This window comes from Notamacropus eugenii, chromosome 1 (genome assembly GCF_028372415.1).
Source record: "Notamacropus eugenii isolate mMacEug1 chromosome 1, mMacEug1.pri_v2, whole genome shotgun sequence".
Taxonomy (NCBI): Eukaryota; Metazoa; Chordata; class Mammalia; order Diprotodontia; family Macropodidae; genus Notamacropus; species Notamacropus eugenii.
Genome location: NC_092872.1, coordinates 418,811,996 through 418,830,924, shown reverse-complemented (window position 1 = coordinate 418,830,924; position 18,929 = coordinate 418,811,996). Strand labels below are relative to the sequence as shown.

The following is an 18,929-nucleotide window of genomic DNA, read 5'->3' as shown; positions in this document are numbered from 1 at the left end:
TATTCCTTCTGTCTCTGACTCCTAGGGAGGCAGGTTGGTATGGTAGAAAGGGAACCTTGAGACCTGGGTTCTAGCTCCAGCTCTGTTACTGGCTTCACTGTTTGATCTTTGGCAGGTCATTTAGCTCTCTTGGTCCCTTAGTTTCCTCATCTCCAAAACTCAGGCATCTTGAACTAAGGTAGAGGCAGCATGGTACAGTGGAAAGAACATTGGATTTAGAGGCAAAGAAACAATTGAAATCCTGCTTCTGTGTAACCTTGGGCAAGTCACTTGATCTTTCTGGGCCCTAGCTTCCTTATCTGTAAAACAAATCAGTCACCAGTCAGCAAACATTTGTTGAGCACTTATGTGCGAGCCACTAGGGACACAACAATCGGAGCTTCCCTTCAAAAGCTCGTGGGGGAGACAACTTGCAAACAGCTTACGTACATACAAGGCATATATGGTGTAAATGGGAGATAGTCTCCGAGAGAAGGCACTAATAGGCATAGGGCCAGGAGATGGAGGAAAGGAGGGGGACATTGCAGGCTTGGGAGACAGCCAGTGAGAAAGCCCAGGGGAGGCAGCTGGAGTGATTCTGGATCACTAAGTACAGAACAGAGTGTAAGAAAACTGGAAAGGTAGGAAGGAGCCAGGTTATGAAGGCCAAACAGGTTTTTTTAATTTGATACTAGAGGTCATAGGGAGCCTTTAGAGTTAACATTGAGTGGGAAGGTGATGTTGTCAGACTTGAGTTTTAGAAAGATCACTTTAGCAGTAGAGAGGAGGATTGACAAGAATGGGAAGAAACTTTAGAGTTGAACTAAATAACCTACCTTTAAGATCCCTTGCACTTCTAAGTCTGAATCATTCTTTCCACCTCCAAAATTCTTTGATTCTGGGTGATTACATTACAATAAAAATTGTAGTTGTGCAAAAATTACTTGGAATAAGTGTGGTTTTTAACATGGTGGCCTGTAATATTTCACTCAATTATCAGATTATATAGACTATTTAAATTATAGGAAGCATCATAATTCCAGTGTTGATTTATAAAAAAGTATAACTTAAGGTCAAACTAATTTTGCTTGTTAAATTTCAAATGCTTTCCTTTTATTTCTTCTTTTTTCAACCCAGTACCCCAGATACACGCCCAGCTGGCCTTGAGGAGTCTGACCAACAACCACTGTCTGGAGAACAAGGAATTAACTTGGACAACACAGGCCCTAAACTCTCAGATTTTGCAAGTAGGCCACCAGGTGATAAAGCATAATGATGTCACTTGTCTTGTCTATGACATATGAAAGGGGGCTTTGTTTGGTGTTCCTCCTTCCCCTAAAGGAAGAAGCAACACTATTTTATCCGTTGTGATCCATTTGTATTTCCTGAACATTTTGGCTTGTGTGATGTTTGAGAATTTTGTTGTGTTGTTGAATAATAAACCTTTAAAATAATAAAATCTATCTGAAGGTACATGTACCTTTGGACTCACCTCCAGTTGGACCTTTCAGCGTCTTCCAAAGGAAGACTGAAATGGGATGGATTTTCCTGATCCTAACAGTGGACATCCAATCCCAGTCATATTCAGAGAAGCCAAGTTTAAATGAGAAGTTTTCTCTATTATCTGATCTGATATGCTGAGCTGCCCTTTCCACATTGGAAGTTGTGGATTTCCAAGAAATCAATGATACATTTATTCAGTATTGGAAAGCTTGATGTCAAAAGAAGTACTGGTCTTAGGTACTGTCACTGTAGCATCTAGTAATGTGATCTGAAATTTCATTTCAGATGAAATATTGTCTATGCCTATATATGGTAGGATTCACTAAGATGACTGTCCACCAACCTGTGACAGGTAGACCCAAAAGGGATACTGGCTCTATCCATAGCAGTAACTAATGGTAGGAGGGCCTTGGATGCTTCTGCCTAATCTTTAGGATCTTCCCACATAAACCATCTGTCTTTTCACCTTTGACACTGTTAGGAACCCTGTGACTTCTCAAGTACTTCCTGTCCCTGGATCTTTCAGGACATCCATATCTAGGATTGTAATTTCCACTAGATGATGTTACAGTGTTGCCTGCTAGTGGATGGGGTTCTGTTTCCTATTTCAGGGCAGATGCACCAGCTGCTGAAGCAGAATTGAGAGCATCTTTCTCATCTGTATCATAGCACTAGCATCAAGGAACTTGTGGAGAAACTGTAACTGCTTTGGTGCTTGATATTAAGTAATACACGTTGTGAAATCTGTGCCTCATATAAAAAAGAATATTATATTCATCACATAATATGCTTGATTGCATTAGGTATCTTCCTCACTTATGTTGAGAGAAATGCCTCAAGGACAAGAATTAAATATATAACAATGCTGTATTTTACCTTGGGGAACAGTTTGTTTAAAAGAAAAGTTATGTTGCATTTTAAAAAACATGGATAAAACCGTCCAAATCTAGATTCTCTAGCATTTACTATTAGGTGCCAAACAGACCTTAGCTCAGATGAAATTATCATTTATTCAGTTCTTAGGTGACACTTATCCATAAGGGTCAAAATAAAACTTGGCTAGTGCTGTGTGTAATTAAGCTAATATTCATTCAGTTTTGCCAGGTTAAAACAGAACCAAAACCACTTTTGCAAAGCTTTTAAACCTGCCGTGCCTGATTGTTGTAAGTTTTAACAATTTCTGATACAAAAGCTGTATCTCAGCTCCATGCCCCTCACCCTCCAACTCATTTACCTTCATTGTTGATGTCAGTAAAAAGTAAAAATACTTTTTAGTATTTATTCTCAGTACTGTGATAAGCAATACTTCTTTGTAAGCAGTGGGGCAGCTGTTCAAACCTTGCCTTTATGAAGCTCTGTGTGGTTATGTCCCCAGCATCTCTTTTCTGTTTGTTGTCCAAGAGGGCAAGTAGTGATGTCTTTGGTCTTGATGGTTTTTAATGGTGTGAGTAACTGAGAAATCTTTCTGCAAGTGGAAAAAATAAAGAACTATAAGTAAATATGGGGGTAAGGGACAATTTTAAAAGATGGACTTATGAACAAATACATAAAGGTCCCTTTCCAGAGTTTTTATATGTATCTCCTTGTGATTCATAGTTCATTCAGCTGATAAATGTCCTGGGGAGCAAGGACAGCCAAGTTGCCAATAAGATTTACTTTTCTTAAGGAAATAAATCCTAGACTTGTAAATCTCAATTTTACAAGTCAATAAGCTATCTTTTCCTCGACAGTTGTCAACAAAATCGTGAGAACATGAGAAACATGAGAAAACTAGTTAATTCTTACAATGGAGAGAATCACTTTATATGTACAGTGAAAGTCAGATGGCATCTAAGTGACACAAAAGTTCTAGATTGTATAAAGCATCCACGTGATTGGTTTTGGCATCTTAATCCACATTTTTGGCAGATATGTCACCTGGACTTTTTACCTCTTGCAATGAATAGCTGTACAGTTGTCAGAACCTGGAATCAATAGCATCTCATTCATACCCCAGGAGCTCAGGAGTTCTAGTGATTTTGCCCTCTCCTAAGCTTCTTTACATTTTCTTTAACTGTATGTAAGCCTGATGCCAAAAGACTGCATCCTGGAAAAATGATTGTGCTTGCACTGTCTGTATAGATTCAATGTGGCCTTCCTCAGAAGTATCACTGAATGTTTGTGAAAATGCTTTACAGATTCCTGAACTTGTCAGAAATCTAACTTCCCTGATTTGGGGGGCTCGTTCTAGGTTATCCATCTCAACAAGTTGAACAAAGGCCACTACAACAGATGCCTCCTCAACTCATGCAGCATGTGCCGCCATCCCAGCAGCCACCTCCACAGCAGCCACCACCACAGCCACCTCAACCACAGCCCCCACCACCGCCCCCTACTCAGGCACAGTCACAGCAGCAGCAGCAACAAATGATGATGATGCTTATGATGCAGCAAGATCCCAAATCAGTCAGACTGCCTGTATCCCAAAATGTTCACCCCGCAAGGGGTCCCCTAAACCCAGATGCACAGAGAATGCCCATGCAGCAGAGTGGTGGCATGTCAGTAATGGTCAGCCTGCAAGGTCCTGGCTCAGTACCACCATCTCCTGATAAGCAAAGAATGCCATTGCCAGTAAATCCTCCCTTGGGGAATAATGCAAGAAAAATGGTATATCCAGATAATATACAGAACCCTTCCAATTCACCTCTGGGAGAAGTGGCATCACTTCCTGAAGGAAGTGGAAATGAAGTTCCACCAGTCTCAGGGGCTTCAAATAACCTGGCTTCGCATTTAGTAGTTTCTCAAAATCAGTTAATGATAGCAGGGCCAAAACCAGGACCATCTTCCCTCTCCGCTGCTCAAGGTGCAAGTCCACAGCAGCCACCAGTTAATTCTTTATCTAGTTCTCATGGTCACCATTTTCCAAATGTTGCTACCCCTACACAGACATCCAGGCCTAAAACACCAAACAGGGCCAGCCCAAGACCCTATTACCCACAGACACCAAACAATCGCCCACCTAGCACAGAACCTTCAGAAATCAGTTTGTCACCAGAACGGCTCAATGCTTCTATAGCAGGTCTCTTTCCTCCTCAGATTAATATTCCTTTGCCTCCCAGGCCTAATCTGAATAGAGGATTTGATCAGCAGGGTCTTAATCCAACTACTTTGAAGGCCATTGGGCAAGCCCCTTCTAATCTCACTATTAATAATCCATCGAGCTTTGCTCCTCCACAGACTCATAAATTGGATTCTGTTGTAGTTAATTCTGGAAAGCAGGCTAATGCTGGAGGAACAAAGCGAGCTAGTCCAAGCAATAGTCGAAGGTCTAGTCCTGGGTCCAGTAGGAAAACTACACCAAGTCCAGGCAGACAAAACTCAAAAACACCTAAATTGTCTCTGACATCCCAGACAAATCCAGCTCTGATGCAGGGTGCAGAATTGCAAAGAAATGTGTTGGCCAACTCTACTTCTTTACCTACATCTGTATCTGGGAATTTTCCTAGTAACAACATGCAGAATCAACCAAACCCAGCTGTGCCTATGGCTGTAGTAGCTAGTATTACTGAGGATAACAAAGACAGTCTTAATGTTCCCCAGGATAATGACTGCCAGACTGCCCCGGGTAATAAAGAGCAGGCAAATGTTGAGCTGAAAGCCATTCCTATCCAAGAAATGAAGATGATGGTTTCGGAAGACCAACAAAAGAAGGAGATGCAGCCTTTAGACACTAGCAAACTTCCTATTGTAGAAGAGAACAAATCTGTGCTCTCTTCTGCTATGAGAGAAGCCCCAACGTCTTTAAGTCAACTTCTTGATAATTCTGGAGCTCCTAATGTTACCATTAAGCCCCCTGGACTTACCAGTCTTGAAGTGTCACCTACAGTGTCATCAGGGGAGGAACTAAAAAAGATAGCTGTCATTCCTCCACTGCAGGATCCACCTTCTGGTAAGGAATCTTCTAATCCCTTAAACTTGCCTCACAATAATGAGCCATGTTCAAACCAAATGCACCAAGAATTGGGTGAGGTCAACTCCAGTGTCACACCAAGTGTACCCCCAATAATGTCCAGGCCTGTCAGCTCCTCTATTTCTACTCCTTTGCCACCAAACCAAATAACTGTCTTTGTAACTTCAAACCCTATTACTACTTCTTCTAATACATCAACACCTCTGCCATCTCACCTGCAGCCTACATTAATGTCGACAGTAGTCACAATGCCCAGTGTGGGAAACAAAGTTATGGTTTCTGAGGGGCAATCATCAGCTCAGTCCAGTGCTCGACCTCAGTTCATTACACCTGTATTTATAAATTCGTCCTCAATAATTCAGGTTATGAAAGGGTCTCAGTCAAGTACAATTCCTGCAGCCCCGCTGGCCTCTAACTCCAATTTAATGCCACAGCCTGTGGCAGTGGTTGGCCCTTTACACATACCCCAGAACATAAAGTTTTCTTCTGCTCCTGCACCTCCTAGTGCACCATCCAGTAGTCCTGCCCCAAGCATACCGACCAACAGGTCTTTGGTTCTTAACTCACGGGCAGCACCCATGCAGCTTCCTTCTCCCCCATCCACAGCTTCTTCAGTTGTTCCTACACAGACCCCTGTCCAGCAAGTTAAAGAGTTTAGTCCAGATGAGGCTAGTCCTCAAGTTAGTGTTTCATCAGACCAGTGCCCTGTAGCAGCTGCGCAATCAGCAGTGATGGTTTCACCTCTTCTTACCAGTAGTCCAGGTTCCTCTGGCAACCGAAGAAGCCCAGTTTCATCTAGTAAGGGCAAGGGGAAAGTGGACAAGATTGGTCAGATTTTGTTGACCAAGGCATGCAAGAAGGTAACAGGATCTCTTGAAAAAGGGGAGGAACAGTATTCTGTGGATGGAGATGCTGAAGGCCAGGGCCTGGAAATGCCAGCCCTGTGTAATGTGGGAACTGAGCAGATAACTACAGAACCGGACAATAAGGCCACCACACCCCCGGCACCCACTCTACTAAAGATAAGCACTCCTGGGCCTGGCACACCAAGTGTTAGCACCATGGCTATTTCTTCTTCCTCAGTATCAGTGGCGCCGAGCTTATTGAGCAGTGCTTCTCCTGCCAGTGCACCATCCATGGTAAATGCCCCAATGATTTCAGAGCTTGCTTCCACAACCCCAAATACTAAAAGTAATCATGGTGGCATAGTGACTGAACAGCTTGGAATTGGCCTAGTGGAAGAGAAAGCAGGAACCCACCCAGAACTTCTGCAGAATATAGGTATGTACTCTGAGCCTTATGGTTTTTCTCATACAGTGAGTTAGCAATTTAAACAGTGATTTAAAAAGTTTGGGCCATGGTTAGAGGGAAAGAAGTTGATTTAAGACCTGCCTGGTATCTTTTCCTGAAGGACAAAAAAAAGTAAGGGCTTTCTTCCATTGAAGACTGGTTAATAGTGCATCTAAATTAATATAAACTTATATACATTTTTTTCATTAATGTTATGAATTTATAGAATTTTAGAGTTGGAAGAGACAGAGATCATCAAGCCCAGGCCTCTCATTTTATAATGGAGGCCCGGAAAGAGTAGGAATCCTACCTCAAGGTCCCTTAATCAGTAACATTTATTAATTGCTTACTGTGTACCAGGCATTGTGCTAATACACTCTAGGGATACAAAAAAGAAACACTAGTTTGTCCTTAAGTAGTGGAACTAACATCATAACCCAAGTCTCTGTACTCTTACTGCAATGCTCTTTCCATTTATAACCTATTATTTGTGATTGTGCCAAATCCTGCTAAGACATACAGACTGTCCTCGAGACACTCAGTTTAAAATATTCCTTACATATGAACAGTTGTAATTAGATATTTAAGACAAAGAAGCACCTAGTATTTTTAAAGTGATGGCCGTGTTTTGTTATTCAAACACCATTCCACTAATGTATATGAAATCTAAAAATGAAATGGAAACCAGATGTTGCTTAAAGTAGACTCTCCTATTGTGTTTTTCCATTTCTTCCCTTCAGGTAACATTATTACCTTACACGCCAAGAAACTAATGATATTTACAATCACATCCACAAGACCAGTGTGATTAGATGGCATTCAGAACTATATAGTATTGTTGAAACAACAGGGAAATCATTGCATCTGAAATTATCCAGGAGTTGGAAAACTGTTTAAAGTAGGCACTGCTCTCTAGTTTTGCTTTAATTTCCAGATACTTGCTGTGAAATTCCTTCTGAAGAGGGACCATTATTGTAGTAGAAAAGGTTGACAGTATAATATTAAGTTTTGTCAGAGAAGATATAATATTACCTTAATAAGAATCCATGATGACTGACCACATCATTGGAGATAAAGGGGATTCTACCAATTTGTAGTTTCAAGGAAAGAACAAAACTTATTCCAGGGCTCTTAGAGTCAATATCACCATCTAATCTTTGTATTGAAACATTTATTTGATGTTCATCATCCCAGGGAGATATATGAGGATAAAATATCAAGGACCCTATATGGCTGTGGATTTCTACTCTTAAGTGCAGCTTCATCTCTGCTGTTTATTGTACCCTAGCTGAGAGAAATACTCCAGTCAAGACTGGGGTTAATTTATCATTCCAGCCTGCTCTTTGGATGATTTTAACTGATTCAGGTCCTTCATCTAGTCTACTTCTACAATATGCAGACAACCACAGCTAGTGGGGTCTTTCCAAACACTACTACCATCACTTGGTTATTTTAGAAAATACTGATCGCCTCTGGTTCCAGTCACATGGACAAAACCTTAGGGAACCATACAGCAGGCCAATATGGAAATAGAACCTGGCACAGCAATGGGTGTTGATTTAAAATATTAGTCCTGGAAACCATAGCTTCAAATCCAAGTCACCCTTCCTAAACAACCTTGGATTGTACTTTTGCATATTCGCCTTCAGACCTACTTTTTGAGATCTCACAAATACTATAGCTAGTGGATTATTGGTATTACCCTTTATATGTATACCTTTCCTCACCTCTCCCCTCTCCTCCTCTCCCTCAGGCTTGTAATTATTGACAGTTGGTCGCTGAGTAGTGATAAGTTTCCTAGTGCCATTATCTTGTAATAACTGCTGTTATGCTGGGAAGTAGAGGCTTCCTCCCCTGAGTCTTTATAATGCTGTTTACTAAAGGACATCTACATTTTTGTTTTTTGCATTTTGGTATACGATCTTAGAATTTTGGTCTAATTAAACTTGTACAAATTAAGTACTTATTTCATGACTAGCACTGCTAGGTGCTATGATGGATACAGAGAAATATATGAAGTGATTCCTGCTCTCAGGACACTTCTAATCTCATTAGGGAGTAGGACAAAATAGGATTTAACTGCCAAGAGATATGTAGGCTATAAATCCCGTAGAAGTGATTGAATTCCCTGCCAAGACTTCCATTCAGGATTCTTAAAGTTTCTGGATAGCTGACCCCCAAGAACAAAAAGAGCTGTAAAAGGGTGATTAACCTGGGGAGGAGGGCAACTAGCATTCTTGCTTTACATATACACACACTTCCAAGTGCTGGTCTTTGCCAGTCAGTAAAGATGAACTTCTTAACAAGGCTTGGAGTTTATTTGTAAATTCAAGTCTGCCTCACCACCTCCATACTTCATTTAGGACTGTAAGAAAAGCTGTTTAAAAGTTCTTTCTGTTATCAAGCCACACATTGCAACACTACATTTTATTTTGCTTTGAAAAAAATTAGATCACCTGCTTTCCTCACTTATTTTAGCACCTTCACCCAATCTGGCCCAGAAGGAGATCCCAGCTGTACCACCTCAGGGACCTGCACACAGACCAGGTAGAGTATACTTTGGAAAAGCTTCTCTTTGGGCTAGAATGGACTGGAGGGTAGTAGACTTAGCTTTAGGCCCTCTTCTTGGGGCTCACCTTGCTTTCATTTTCACATGTTCTTACTCATTGGAGAAAAAATGGAAACCATTAAAAAAAACTTTTTTATGTCCTTTTAGGAATCAGCTTTGCTGTTAGATGACAGGCTTATGATTGACTCTGTTCTTGCATTCAGATGCTGCAGCTTTCCTGCCTTCTCCTTATTCATAGTAATAATAATTAACCAGTTAACTGACAAAAGACACTTTAATTCTTTCAAGTCACAAGGTCTTGGGATTCTAAGAAATCTAGTCGTCTAGTCCAACTCTCTTATTTTACTGAGGATTGTATTACATGATCATGTCACGTGCACATCTCTTATCCAGTTTAATCTCTCCCTCCTCTAATCCATCCTTCACATTGCCACTAGATTAATTGTCAATTCCCTGTGCAAAAATATTCACTTTTAATAGCTTTTCTCTTGGTCATCATACAACTAGAACACAGGTGTCCTTGCTCCTAATCTAGTACCTTGTACTGTAAACCGACAGAACTCTTAGTATTCTTTTGTTGCTCATCTATGTTACCATTGCTCTAACATTCCCAGGAATCCTGGGGAAATGCTAGCTGTTGTAAAACACAAAATGAAAATGCTCTTAAAATAGTGCTCGCATAAATTATGACTAAAGCCAGGACTTGTGTAGTTGATCTCTGATTAAATTGTAAAGCACTTTTGGTAAATGAAAATCATTTCAGCCTGTATAGGTTTTTGTTTCTCCCCTAGGCCCAAGGTGCTACAAATAGTCCAGGAGTGGTATTTTTAGAGGAAGAAAACCAGGGTGATGTGACAGATTCAATAGGACATGATTAATATTAGGATCTAAGTTCATATACATATCCTGCCTGAATCATATTTTAGTCAAGCTCTCCCATGAATTTTGCTGATAATCGAAGAAGTCTTTTGTCATGGCTTAGTCTACCTTAGCCATGGATGGATGTGTGTGAGTATGACAGAGAAATCAGGGCTTTCTTTTTTTTATACTGAGGGTTGCCAAGAAGAGGGTTATGATGAGATTAACAAGCTTTAAATGCTTTGAAGACCAGACTTGAGAAATACCGTTTTTCTTATCATCTCTTTCCTAATACACAGTACAGCAACATATTCCTAAGACCTTCAAATGTAAGAGTAAAAAGAAAAACATGTAATCATGATAGGCCTCTTAGCTTATTTCTCTCTAATCTATTTGTCATTCCCCTTTGCAAAAAAAATCCACATGTATTTGATGATTTTTTTCATCTTCATGCAAAATAAACACCTCCCAGCCTAGTATTTTAGGCCTTCCACAATCTGGCTTTAACCTCCTGAACTTTCTATTTCAGCCAGATTGTTCTTTTAGCTTTCTCCTAAGCATGCTTAGGCATGTGTTCACAGTAGTTCTCTGCCCATCAAAATACTGCCTGTCCTTCAAAGACCAGCTCAAATCCTGCTTTCCTCTTTTAAGTTGTACCCAACTATTCCAGTCCAAAATTGCACAATTTTCATTTTTTTTTTTTTATCAAACTAGATTTTAAGCTCCTTGAGGAGAAGGATCATGATAGAAATACTCTAGGGCTGACTATTTGAGCTCCTTATTCAGTCTGTAAATCAATTTCCTGTATGATCTTTTTCTTGTTTGTGTATATAAATGTTGGTTTATGTTGATGGCTGTTTAGAATTTTTCTCAAGAAAAGAAGACATAATGCTACATTCTTACTTATAAAGAGTTTTTCAATCAATCAGTAAACATTTATTAAGTGCCTGCTATGTGCTAGGCAATATTCTAAGCCTAAGATGTAAAGGCAAAATGTAGATAATATGAAACAATTAGTGAATGAGATAAGTAATTTTACAATATAGACAGTTAAAGTATGAAACCCTATGTGATAAGACGCTTGTTAGGATTTTTATAACATTGCTTGATTGACAGTGTCATATTAATATAGACAGAAATAGAAAATGTTCCCAGTTTTAGCAGTAGAAAAAAAGTTTTTATTTCAGCAGTCCTTTTTGACGTGAGTGATCTGTTGTCAGGTCTTGGAATGAAGTTATATTTCTCTGAGGAATGTTTTTGTCAGCAAGAATTTCTCCAGCACAGCTGATTTTCTTAAGTGACCACAAGATGGCAGACGTAAACAAAGAGGGCTTAAATTACCAACAACCCTGTATTCATCCCATTATCTCCTAAATCAGTCCTCAGTCTTATACAGGGTTCATTGACTGTCAGAATTGAAGAGGACTTTAGTCCTAAAGTATAAAAACATTAAAATGAATGTAGGTAGCACTTGAATACTAATATTTTATGGATCTATTTAAAAGTCAAACTCTAGATTTAATTCCCTTAATGTCAAATGGTATTGATCTTAAAATTTTTTAAAATTTTAAAAATTTAAAAACATTTAAAAAATGTTTACGGTATGGAGTTGTTGAAAAATAGTTTCATACATCCCACTTTCAGTGTATAGCATAAATCCTAGCCATGACTCTACCATCTGCCATGAATGTCTTTGGGCAGAGAGACTTCAGACATCTGTATTTTTGGTTGTGGCCATGTCACAACAGCTTCTGCAAAGGGCATCTTCTTAGTCTCATTTTATGTTTTTTGCAGAACTGGAAGCAAATGCTGCTGTAGTCTCCTGTCAAAGGTAAGATAATAGTTCCTGCAAATTCAGCAGAAATATAAACCTCTTTGGAAGGTATCAGCTTTCTCAGTTTCTAAATGAGTTTTCTCCTTGTCCTTTTTCTTCACTTCATTCACCTGTCTGTTTTCCTTCCAAATTGGCTAGCAGTCATTGATATTAGCTACAGATTAACCTTAAACCCCAGAACTAGGGTTTCTCCTCATAAAGCTTGATGATTGCTATTTTACTATGGGTGTAAGTGTGCCTATCTGCTTTTTGTGTATGCAAGAATGTGGGCCTCATTTTCTCACCATTGTAAGGGAATGACATTATACAGTGAAACCAATTATCTATACCAATGGAAAGACAGCTTTTTGAGGTCATAGATTTCTTGAATATTAGAATGAAGAAAGAGCCTTGGAATACATCTGGTCCATCCTCTTCATTGTGCAGGTAGAGTAACTAAGTCCCAGAGGTAAATGAATTGCCCAAGATCACACAATAAATTAGTAGCAGAGCCATGTCTAAATCCAGTTCCGACTTTTAGATCAGGGTTCTTTCCATCATACTGCTATTTTCAATGTGTAACATACATAGAGTCACAGGATTTTATAGCTGGAAGAGACTTGAGAAATCTCCAGTCCAGCTCTATACCCACTATAAGAATTCTCTTTTCTACAGTCTTCTGATATGTGGTCATTCAGTGTTTGCTTGAAGACTGTCATGAAAGGCTGTTATGAAAATTCAGTTAGATATTTATTACTCCAGAAAGCTGAATTGGGTGCAAGTTGCACAGGGGCAGATTTCAGCTCAATGTAAGAAACAAACTTCCTAACAATTACAACTATCCAAAGTGGGCCTTTGGAAAGAGGATTCCTTCAATAGGAGAATTCCTAGTCATCATGCTGCTAGAAGGAAGATGGAGGATTTTTGAAAGAGGAAAGAGAAGAGTACTCGCTTTGGCAGCACATATACTAAAATTGGAATGATACAGAGAAGATTAGCATGACCCCTGTGCGAGGATGATACGCAAATTCCTGAAGCGTTCCATAGTTTTGTCATTCCAGTCCCATTAAGATCCTCCTTGGACGACTCCTCATGATCCTCCCTGAACCCCTCCTTGCATCACCCCAGACTACTTGACCACCCCCAGATCTCTGTACATAAGTTCTTTCTGTATATGAGTTCTATTTTACCCCCATGAAGGCACTCAGATTCACTCTAGCCCGCTTGTTAATACAAGCATTACAAATAGTGAGACTTCTTAAGAGTCAACCCAATATGGCAAATCTTTAATAAACTTTGTTTTACTTTGGTTGAAAAAAAGAAAAGATGAAAAAAATGAGAAGAACTTCATTTGGCACTAGCCATTGGTGGTGATTGACTAGCAGAATGGGGGGGGGGGGATGTGCTGCAGACGTATTGGAACAAGACTTTTCTCTCAGGCAGTTAAATAGAGAATAGCCCTGTTAATCCTGATGAAATAGATACAAACAAGAAGCAACTGGATAGAGGTGGGAGAAGAACACTTCTGTACATGAGGACAGGTATAAATACAGCAGGGTGATGGCTAGAAAAAGTCTACATTTATGCAGATACTCATTAGTTTTTTGTTGACATTTCAGTGAGTTGATGGGAATTCTAGGAATGCTTACTCACTGGGCAGATTTAAGGCCTTCATTCTGTTTCTCAACATGAGTGGTTCATGTACGGAGATCCAAGTAACTGGTATACAGATTAATATGTTAGCCTCATGGCCCAGCACTTGCCATGCTTTAAATATACAGTGTAATGTACATTTAAATATGGAGTAAAAGAGCAAGCTTTGAAGTATTTGGTAGTTATTTCAGAGAACAGGCAGTTGAGGGGCATATTTCTAAGACTGGAAGTATTAATAAGATGGGGCCATTTCTGCTAAGGGATCTGATTCTTAAGAATGACCCTGAAATAGGAATAAAACAATTCCTTGTGAGATCATGTGCCCCATTCTGAATTTTGAGAGTCCTGTCTTTTGACAGTTGCTATTTTACCCTTCTTGTATGAGATAGTGTACCCTTCTGCCACTTAAACTCAGTTTTTGGACTTTTTCTTCTAATGTACCCCTTCAACACCTGCCTCCTGTTTCTAACTTCTTATTGTAGTCTTCCCTAATTCTGTACCCGAATATGTGCCCCTTACTAGAAATTCTGTGCTTTCATCCTTCCTTTAGTAATGAGCCCAAGGAGACAGGGGAGAAGTCTAAAACTCCAAGCCGGAGAAACTCAAGAGCTGAGGAACCCACCACTGCCTCAGAGAGTGGGGAAAATGGGCAGCGAAAGCGGTCCTCCCGGCCAGCATCAGCTTCTAGCACTTCAAAAGGTGGGCCCTAATATGTACCTACATAGAGGAAAGCAGGAAAAGAAAAACAGCAGCCTAGTTACAACCAAGGTGTTTTGACTGTTACGTACTACTTAAAGAGGCCTATTCATTGAATGGGTATATCTCACTCAAAGTGAGTACCTGATAAGACATTAGCCTAAAATGGACAGGGACTCCCATTGCATCCTGGGCCATCTCCAGTCATCCTGATGAGTATCAGACCACTGGAACCAGATGGCTCTGGAGGAGAAAATGAGGCTGGTGACCTTGCACATCCCTCCCTCATTCAAATCAAAGTCAACTGCAAGTCATGTCATCATCTTAATGTCATGGTCCTCTTCAAGAACAAAGTACAAACACAGCAACTCCTAAGTGAAATGGAAGGAACATTTGGAAGTCCCACAATGAGGTAGCTTATTGTTTAGAGGTAGACAAGACCACACTGTGCTATTTATAGCAACTGTAGTGCAATTGGGTGGAAGTACAGAGCAGACAAGAACACTTTGTAGTTGGGTGAAAACTCATACCTCTCTCTGTATAGCTTGAAGAGTCTCCCTTCCTGTAGTAATTATCCTTGAACTAGATTTTGAAAAGTAAAATAGCTGTCCTTGAAAACACTGCAATTAAATTTAATAAAGATTTGCTAAGTACTTACCATGTGCTAAGCACTATGTTATGTCCTAGGAAGATATAAGAGAAATAAGGCTTGGTCCTTAGCCTCATTGTGCTTACATTATAGTTGACACAAGCCCAAATACTGATCAGCACATTAGATTACATAAGTGAGTAAGAGCGACATGAGCAAAGTGGTACATAAAGTTGAAAAAGGAAAAAGGTCATTTCCAACTTGACGGTTTCCATAGGAGCTTCACATTTGAGGGAGCATAGACAGGATGTGTCTATGTCAACAGGGTTCATGGAAGTAGAAGGGATTCTAATATAGGAAATGGTATGAAAAAAAGCATGTGTGTAGTGGTTAATCAAGTGACTGACTACCCCTTATAAGCAAGGGCTGCCATTCTTGATGAACTTTATTAACTAACTGAGAGAGTCAACCTCATTAAGGCCAATTCAGGGTTGATAGAGGTATTGTAGGCCATAAATATTTCTGGGCTTTAGTGTGTCTGAGTGCTCCCATAGGTGAGCACAGAATCCAAGAGAATTCCCTCACCAAAGTGTATGCCCTGTGTTTCATTCCTGCCTTTGTGCTTTACCTGGCTGGTTAGCCCTCAGATGGTTGGACATGTAAGCAAGGTGCTAGCCTCATCAGAGAATTGTGGCAGACCTAGATAGGTTTCATTCCTTTGTCTTCAGTTCACCTAATATGAACTATCAACCTGTGACCTCAACATATCTTGTTCCTTAGAGGGGATGGCATGTGTGGCATGCATTGGGACACACAGTCTTTAGCCATTGACTTTATAATAGAGAAAAATAGGAACTGATGACTGTAAGCAAGAAATTGAAGGGAGTGGAAGTTTAAGATCTAATCCTTCCCCCCTCTCTGACTGTCATTTTCATCTTCTCTGAATCTTGCTGTAACCATTTGAGACTGAGGGGACACAAAATTCTTTGTACCATAGACCCTAGTTAAGAGAGTAGAATACCACAGACACAGCTATATTTCAGGCAGGAAAGAAGGAACAAGAGATTACTAGGTGTCTGGGGATTTCCTTTCTCACTTAAAATTGTCTTTTCAGCAAAAATCATTTTGGAAAAAACACTACTCGGTATTTCAAAGGACAAAATCTAGATTGTGGACAGAATGGTTCTGAAAAACTTTCCCTTTTCCCTTTCCTCATCACTCACATGCTTGAAGTCTTTAGGTTATGTCTGCTTCAGGCACTTTTAAGGCCAGAAGAAAGACAAACATTGGAGTGACCAACATTGGAAGCCACATTGGGTTGTTGAGATCTTCCTGGTCTTTGCTCACCTGGACCATCAAAAAATTCAGAATTGTAAGGAAAACAACAAGTTAGGATCCAAAACAGTTCTGCAGCAGGAAAATGCTACATGGAATATGTGTTGTATTTGTTAGAAGGTTGTTGCCTTTTTCTTTTTCACTTTGGAGATTAGGGAGGTAGGAGTAGAAGGGAAACTAGGGACAAGTAGACAAGAAAAAGAAGAAAGTAAAAAATGGGAAAGAAAGAAAAGTGACTCATTGAAACATTTTTTTAAACATACGGAAAAGGCTGGAAAAAATCACAAACAAGCAGGACAGTTTTGAAAGTTACAGTTTGAATTTATATGTAATTTACTTTATATTTTAAAAAGAAAGCAAGCTGTACATAATAGACTTGAAGTTTCAGGTACAATACTTCTTGTTTGTTTCTACTATGTATGCATATTTTATTTGGTATTTAAATTCAGAATTTTACAAAAGAACCCATACCAGGATCCCTTCAGGCAGCTGAGAGGAGTGGAGCTGGCCTGGGACTTACTGCAGGGTTTGGAAAAAGGCATCACTTAGTTAACTCTGCAGAGGAGTCACCTTTGTAGAGGTGATGCTATCTCTAGCTACTGCTATTCCTGTCAGGGCTTTTTACTAATCGGTAGGCAGGTCATCCAACCAACCAGAAAATCCTCTGGGACTCCAGGAGGAGAGCTCAAGTGTTTTTCCTGAGGGTCTGTGCTGCTGGGTGTGCATGTGCTTCCCCAGAGGAACACATTCCAGGCAGTGCCTCAACAACAGCCCAATCACCTCTTCCATGTCTCTGAACTTTTCTCTCCCTACTGTCACTATCTCAGCCAACAGAAATATTAGCCCTCACTGGATTTCCTGGAGCAGTCTGTCTAGATCTTTCCTTTGCCCCCATTTTACATTATGCTTATTTTAGACTTACATGTGTGCATGTCATAGTGCCCTCATTAGAATGGAGCCTCCATAAAGATAGAGACTATCATTTTTTCGGAATCTTTCTCTCCCCAACACCTAAGCAATGTTTTGTACTTAGTAGATGCTTAATTGTTAATTAACGTTAAATTGAATTGAGTTTCTGATCTTATTGCCTGCCACTCTACTAGCTGACCAGCACTTTGCCCTGAGAATTGTTGTATGATACAGCCTGAGGAGACCCTATTTTGTATCTCATCTCTAGCTCTCATGGGATCCCCGGTGAGGAAGGTTTATCACTGTAGAACCTGCCAAAAATTAGTAGAAAAATGGAGCCAGGGAGTAAATATCCTAAGCTGTACATGTTTTTCCTTTCTTCCTCACAGAGCCTGCAGCCAGCGTGATGCAGTCCAAACGAAGGAAATCCAAGTAAATCGCTTCAGGCAACTTGAGACTTGTAAATGTGTGTGAATTTTACAAAAAGCAATTTTGAGCTGTGATTTTTAGAAACAAACAACACTTTCTGTACAGTTAATCATTTTAATAATACTGCCCCTCTCTCAAACCATGTAGCCTCTTTATTAATGAACAGCAAGAGAGGCAGGGTTGATGAACCATTTATTGTGACTAGATGAAGTTCAAGTTTTCCAAAAAGAATTGTTGTCTCTCATAAGAAATGACAACTTACTGTTGTACATGTCTAGATTTCCCATTTGTTTCCTAAGCAAATTAGCAGACACAGTGGCCGTTCTTAGGTATCTGGTGATGTTTTGTGCAGTGGAAGTACTCTGTGAATAGCTGTATTGGGGGCAGAAATAATCCCTCTCCTTTGGAAATGTTGTAAATAATTTTATTATAGATGATTTCAGACATATTTGTTGTAGAAAAATGGACCAGTGAATAAAGAGAATCTAAGGGTTTGTATAATGTGGAATTCCAAATGTTCTAAATAAATGTCATTGTTTTAGACCGTGAAGGGTATTATTAGCAATAGTGGAGCCTCCTCTAAGGAAAGGGCAAGGTTTTCTCATCTGTAAAATGAGTGCTTAGAGATACAGAACTGGGAAGAACCTCAGAGGTCACCTAGTCTAGCTCCCTCGTTTTACATATAAGGAAGTAGGCCCAGAGAGGTGAAGTGAGACTTACCAAAGGAAAAACTTACCAACAGGAAAAATCGGTAAAACCAGGATTCCTAACCAGCTCCTGACAAGCTCCAGGACTACATGACCTGAAGGTGCCTTCCAGTTCTAAATCTGTGACCCTCAGTGTAGATGGAAGCTTGAAGCTTTTATTCATTGAAGATGCTGAGCATCAGCCATTCTGCTCACAAGTCCTTAGCTCTTTTTGGGCAGCTAGGTAGCCCAGTGCCAGGCCTGGAGTCAGGAAGACCTTAGTTCAAATTCAGTCTCAGATACTAGCTCTGTGACCCTGGGCAAGTCATTTCACCTCTTTGCCTCAGTTTTCTCATCTGTAAAATCGGGATAGTAATAGTACCTACCTCCCAGGGTTGTTGTGAAGATCAAATGAGGTAATTATAAAACATTTATCCCATTGCCTGGGACATAGTTAACACTATATAAATTGTAGCTATTATCCCTTACTCCTGTCTTCCCCCCAGCTGAGGTAAAAGGAGATTTGAGGCCTGAGGATGGGATCCTTGATATAGGTGCACACAGGCTTCCTAGGAGCCTTTGGAGGCCCAAGAGGGGTGTACACTGGTTTCTCTTTCCTACGTTGCTCTATCCCATCTTGCTATCATCTTTTCCATTAGGTCAATAGACCT

General features: G+C 40.0%; 1 protein-coding gene and 1 non-coding gene across 6 annotated transcripts in view; both read left to right on the top strand.

The window, feature by feature from the left end:
- NCOA6 (nuclear receptor coactivator 6) overlaps window positions 1-18,113 on the top strand; it is a 67,136-nt gene extending 49,023 nt beyond the window's left edge. For 2 of the 5 annotated variants that reach the window (XM_072631318.1, XM_072631317.1), the window contains exons 10-15: window positions 1,117-1,238; window positions 3,713-6,712; window positions 9,200-9,268; window positions 11,943-11,979; window positions 14,165-14,313; window positions 17,533-18,113. In XM_072631318.1, coding sequence (XP_072487419.1) covers window positions 1,117-1,238; window positions 3,713-6,712; window positions 9,200-9,268; window positions 11,943-11,979; window positions 14,165-14,313; window positions 17,533-17,579 — 3,424 coding nt within the window. In that variant the 3' untranslated portion in view covers window positions 17,580-18,113. The remainder of the gene's footprint in view (window positions 1-1,116; window positions 1,239-3,712; window positions 6,713-9,199; window positions 9,269-11,942; window positions 11,980-14,164; window positions 14,314-17,532) is intronic. The other 3 variants (XM_072631321.1, XM_072631319.1, XM_072631320.1) reach the window with 3 other exon arrangements.
- On the top strand, window positions 12,906-13,012 carry LOC140521945 (U6 spliceosomal RNA). Its single transcript, XR_011973205.1, has one exon. It is a non-coding gene; the product is annotated as a U6 spliceosomal RNA (small nuclear RNA).
- Window positions 18,114-18,929: the final 816 nt, after the last annotated feature.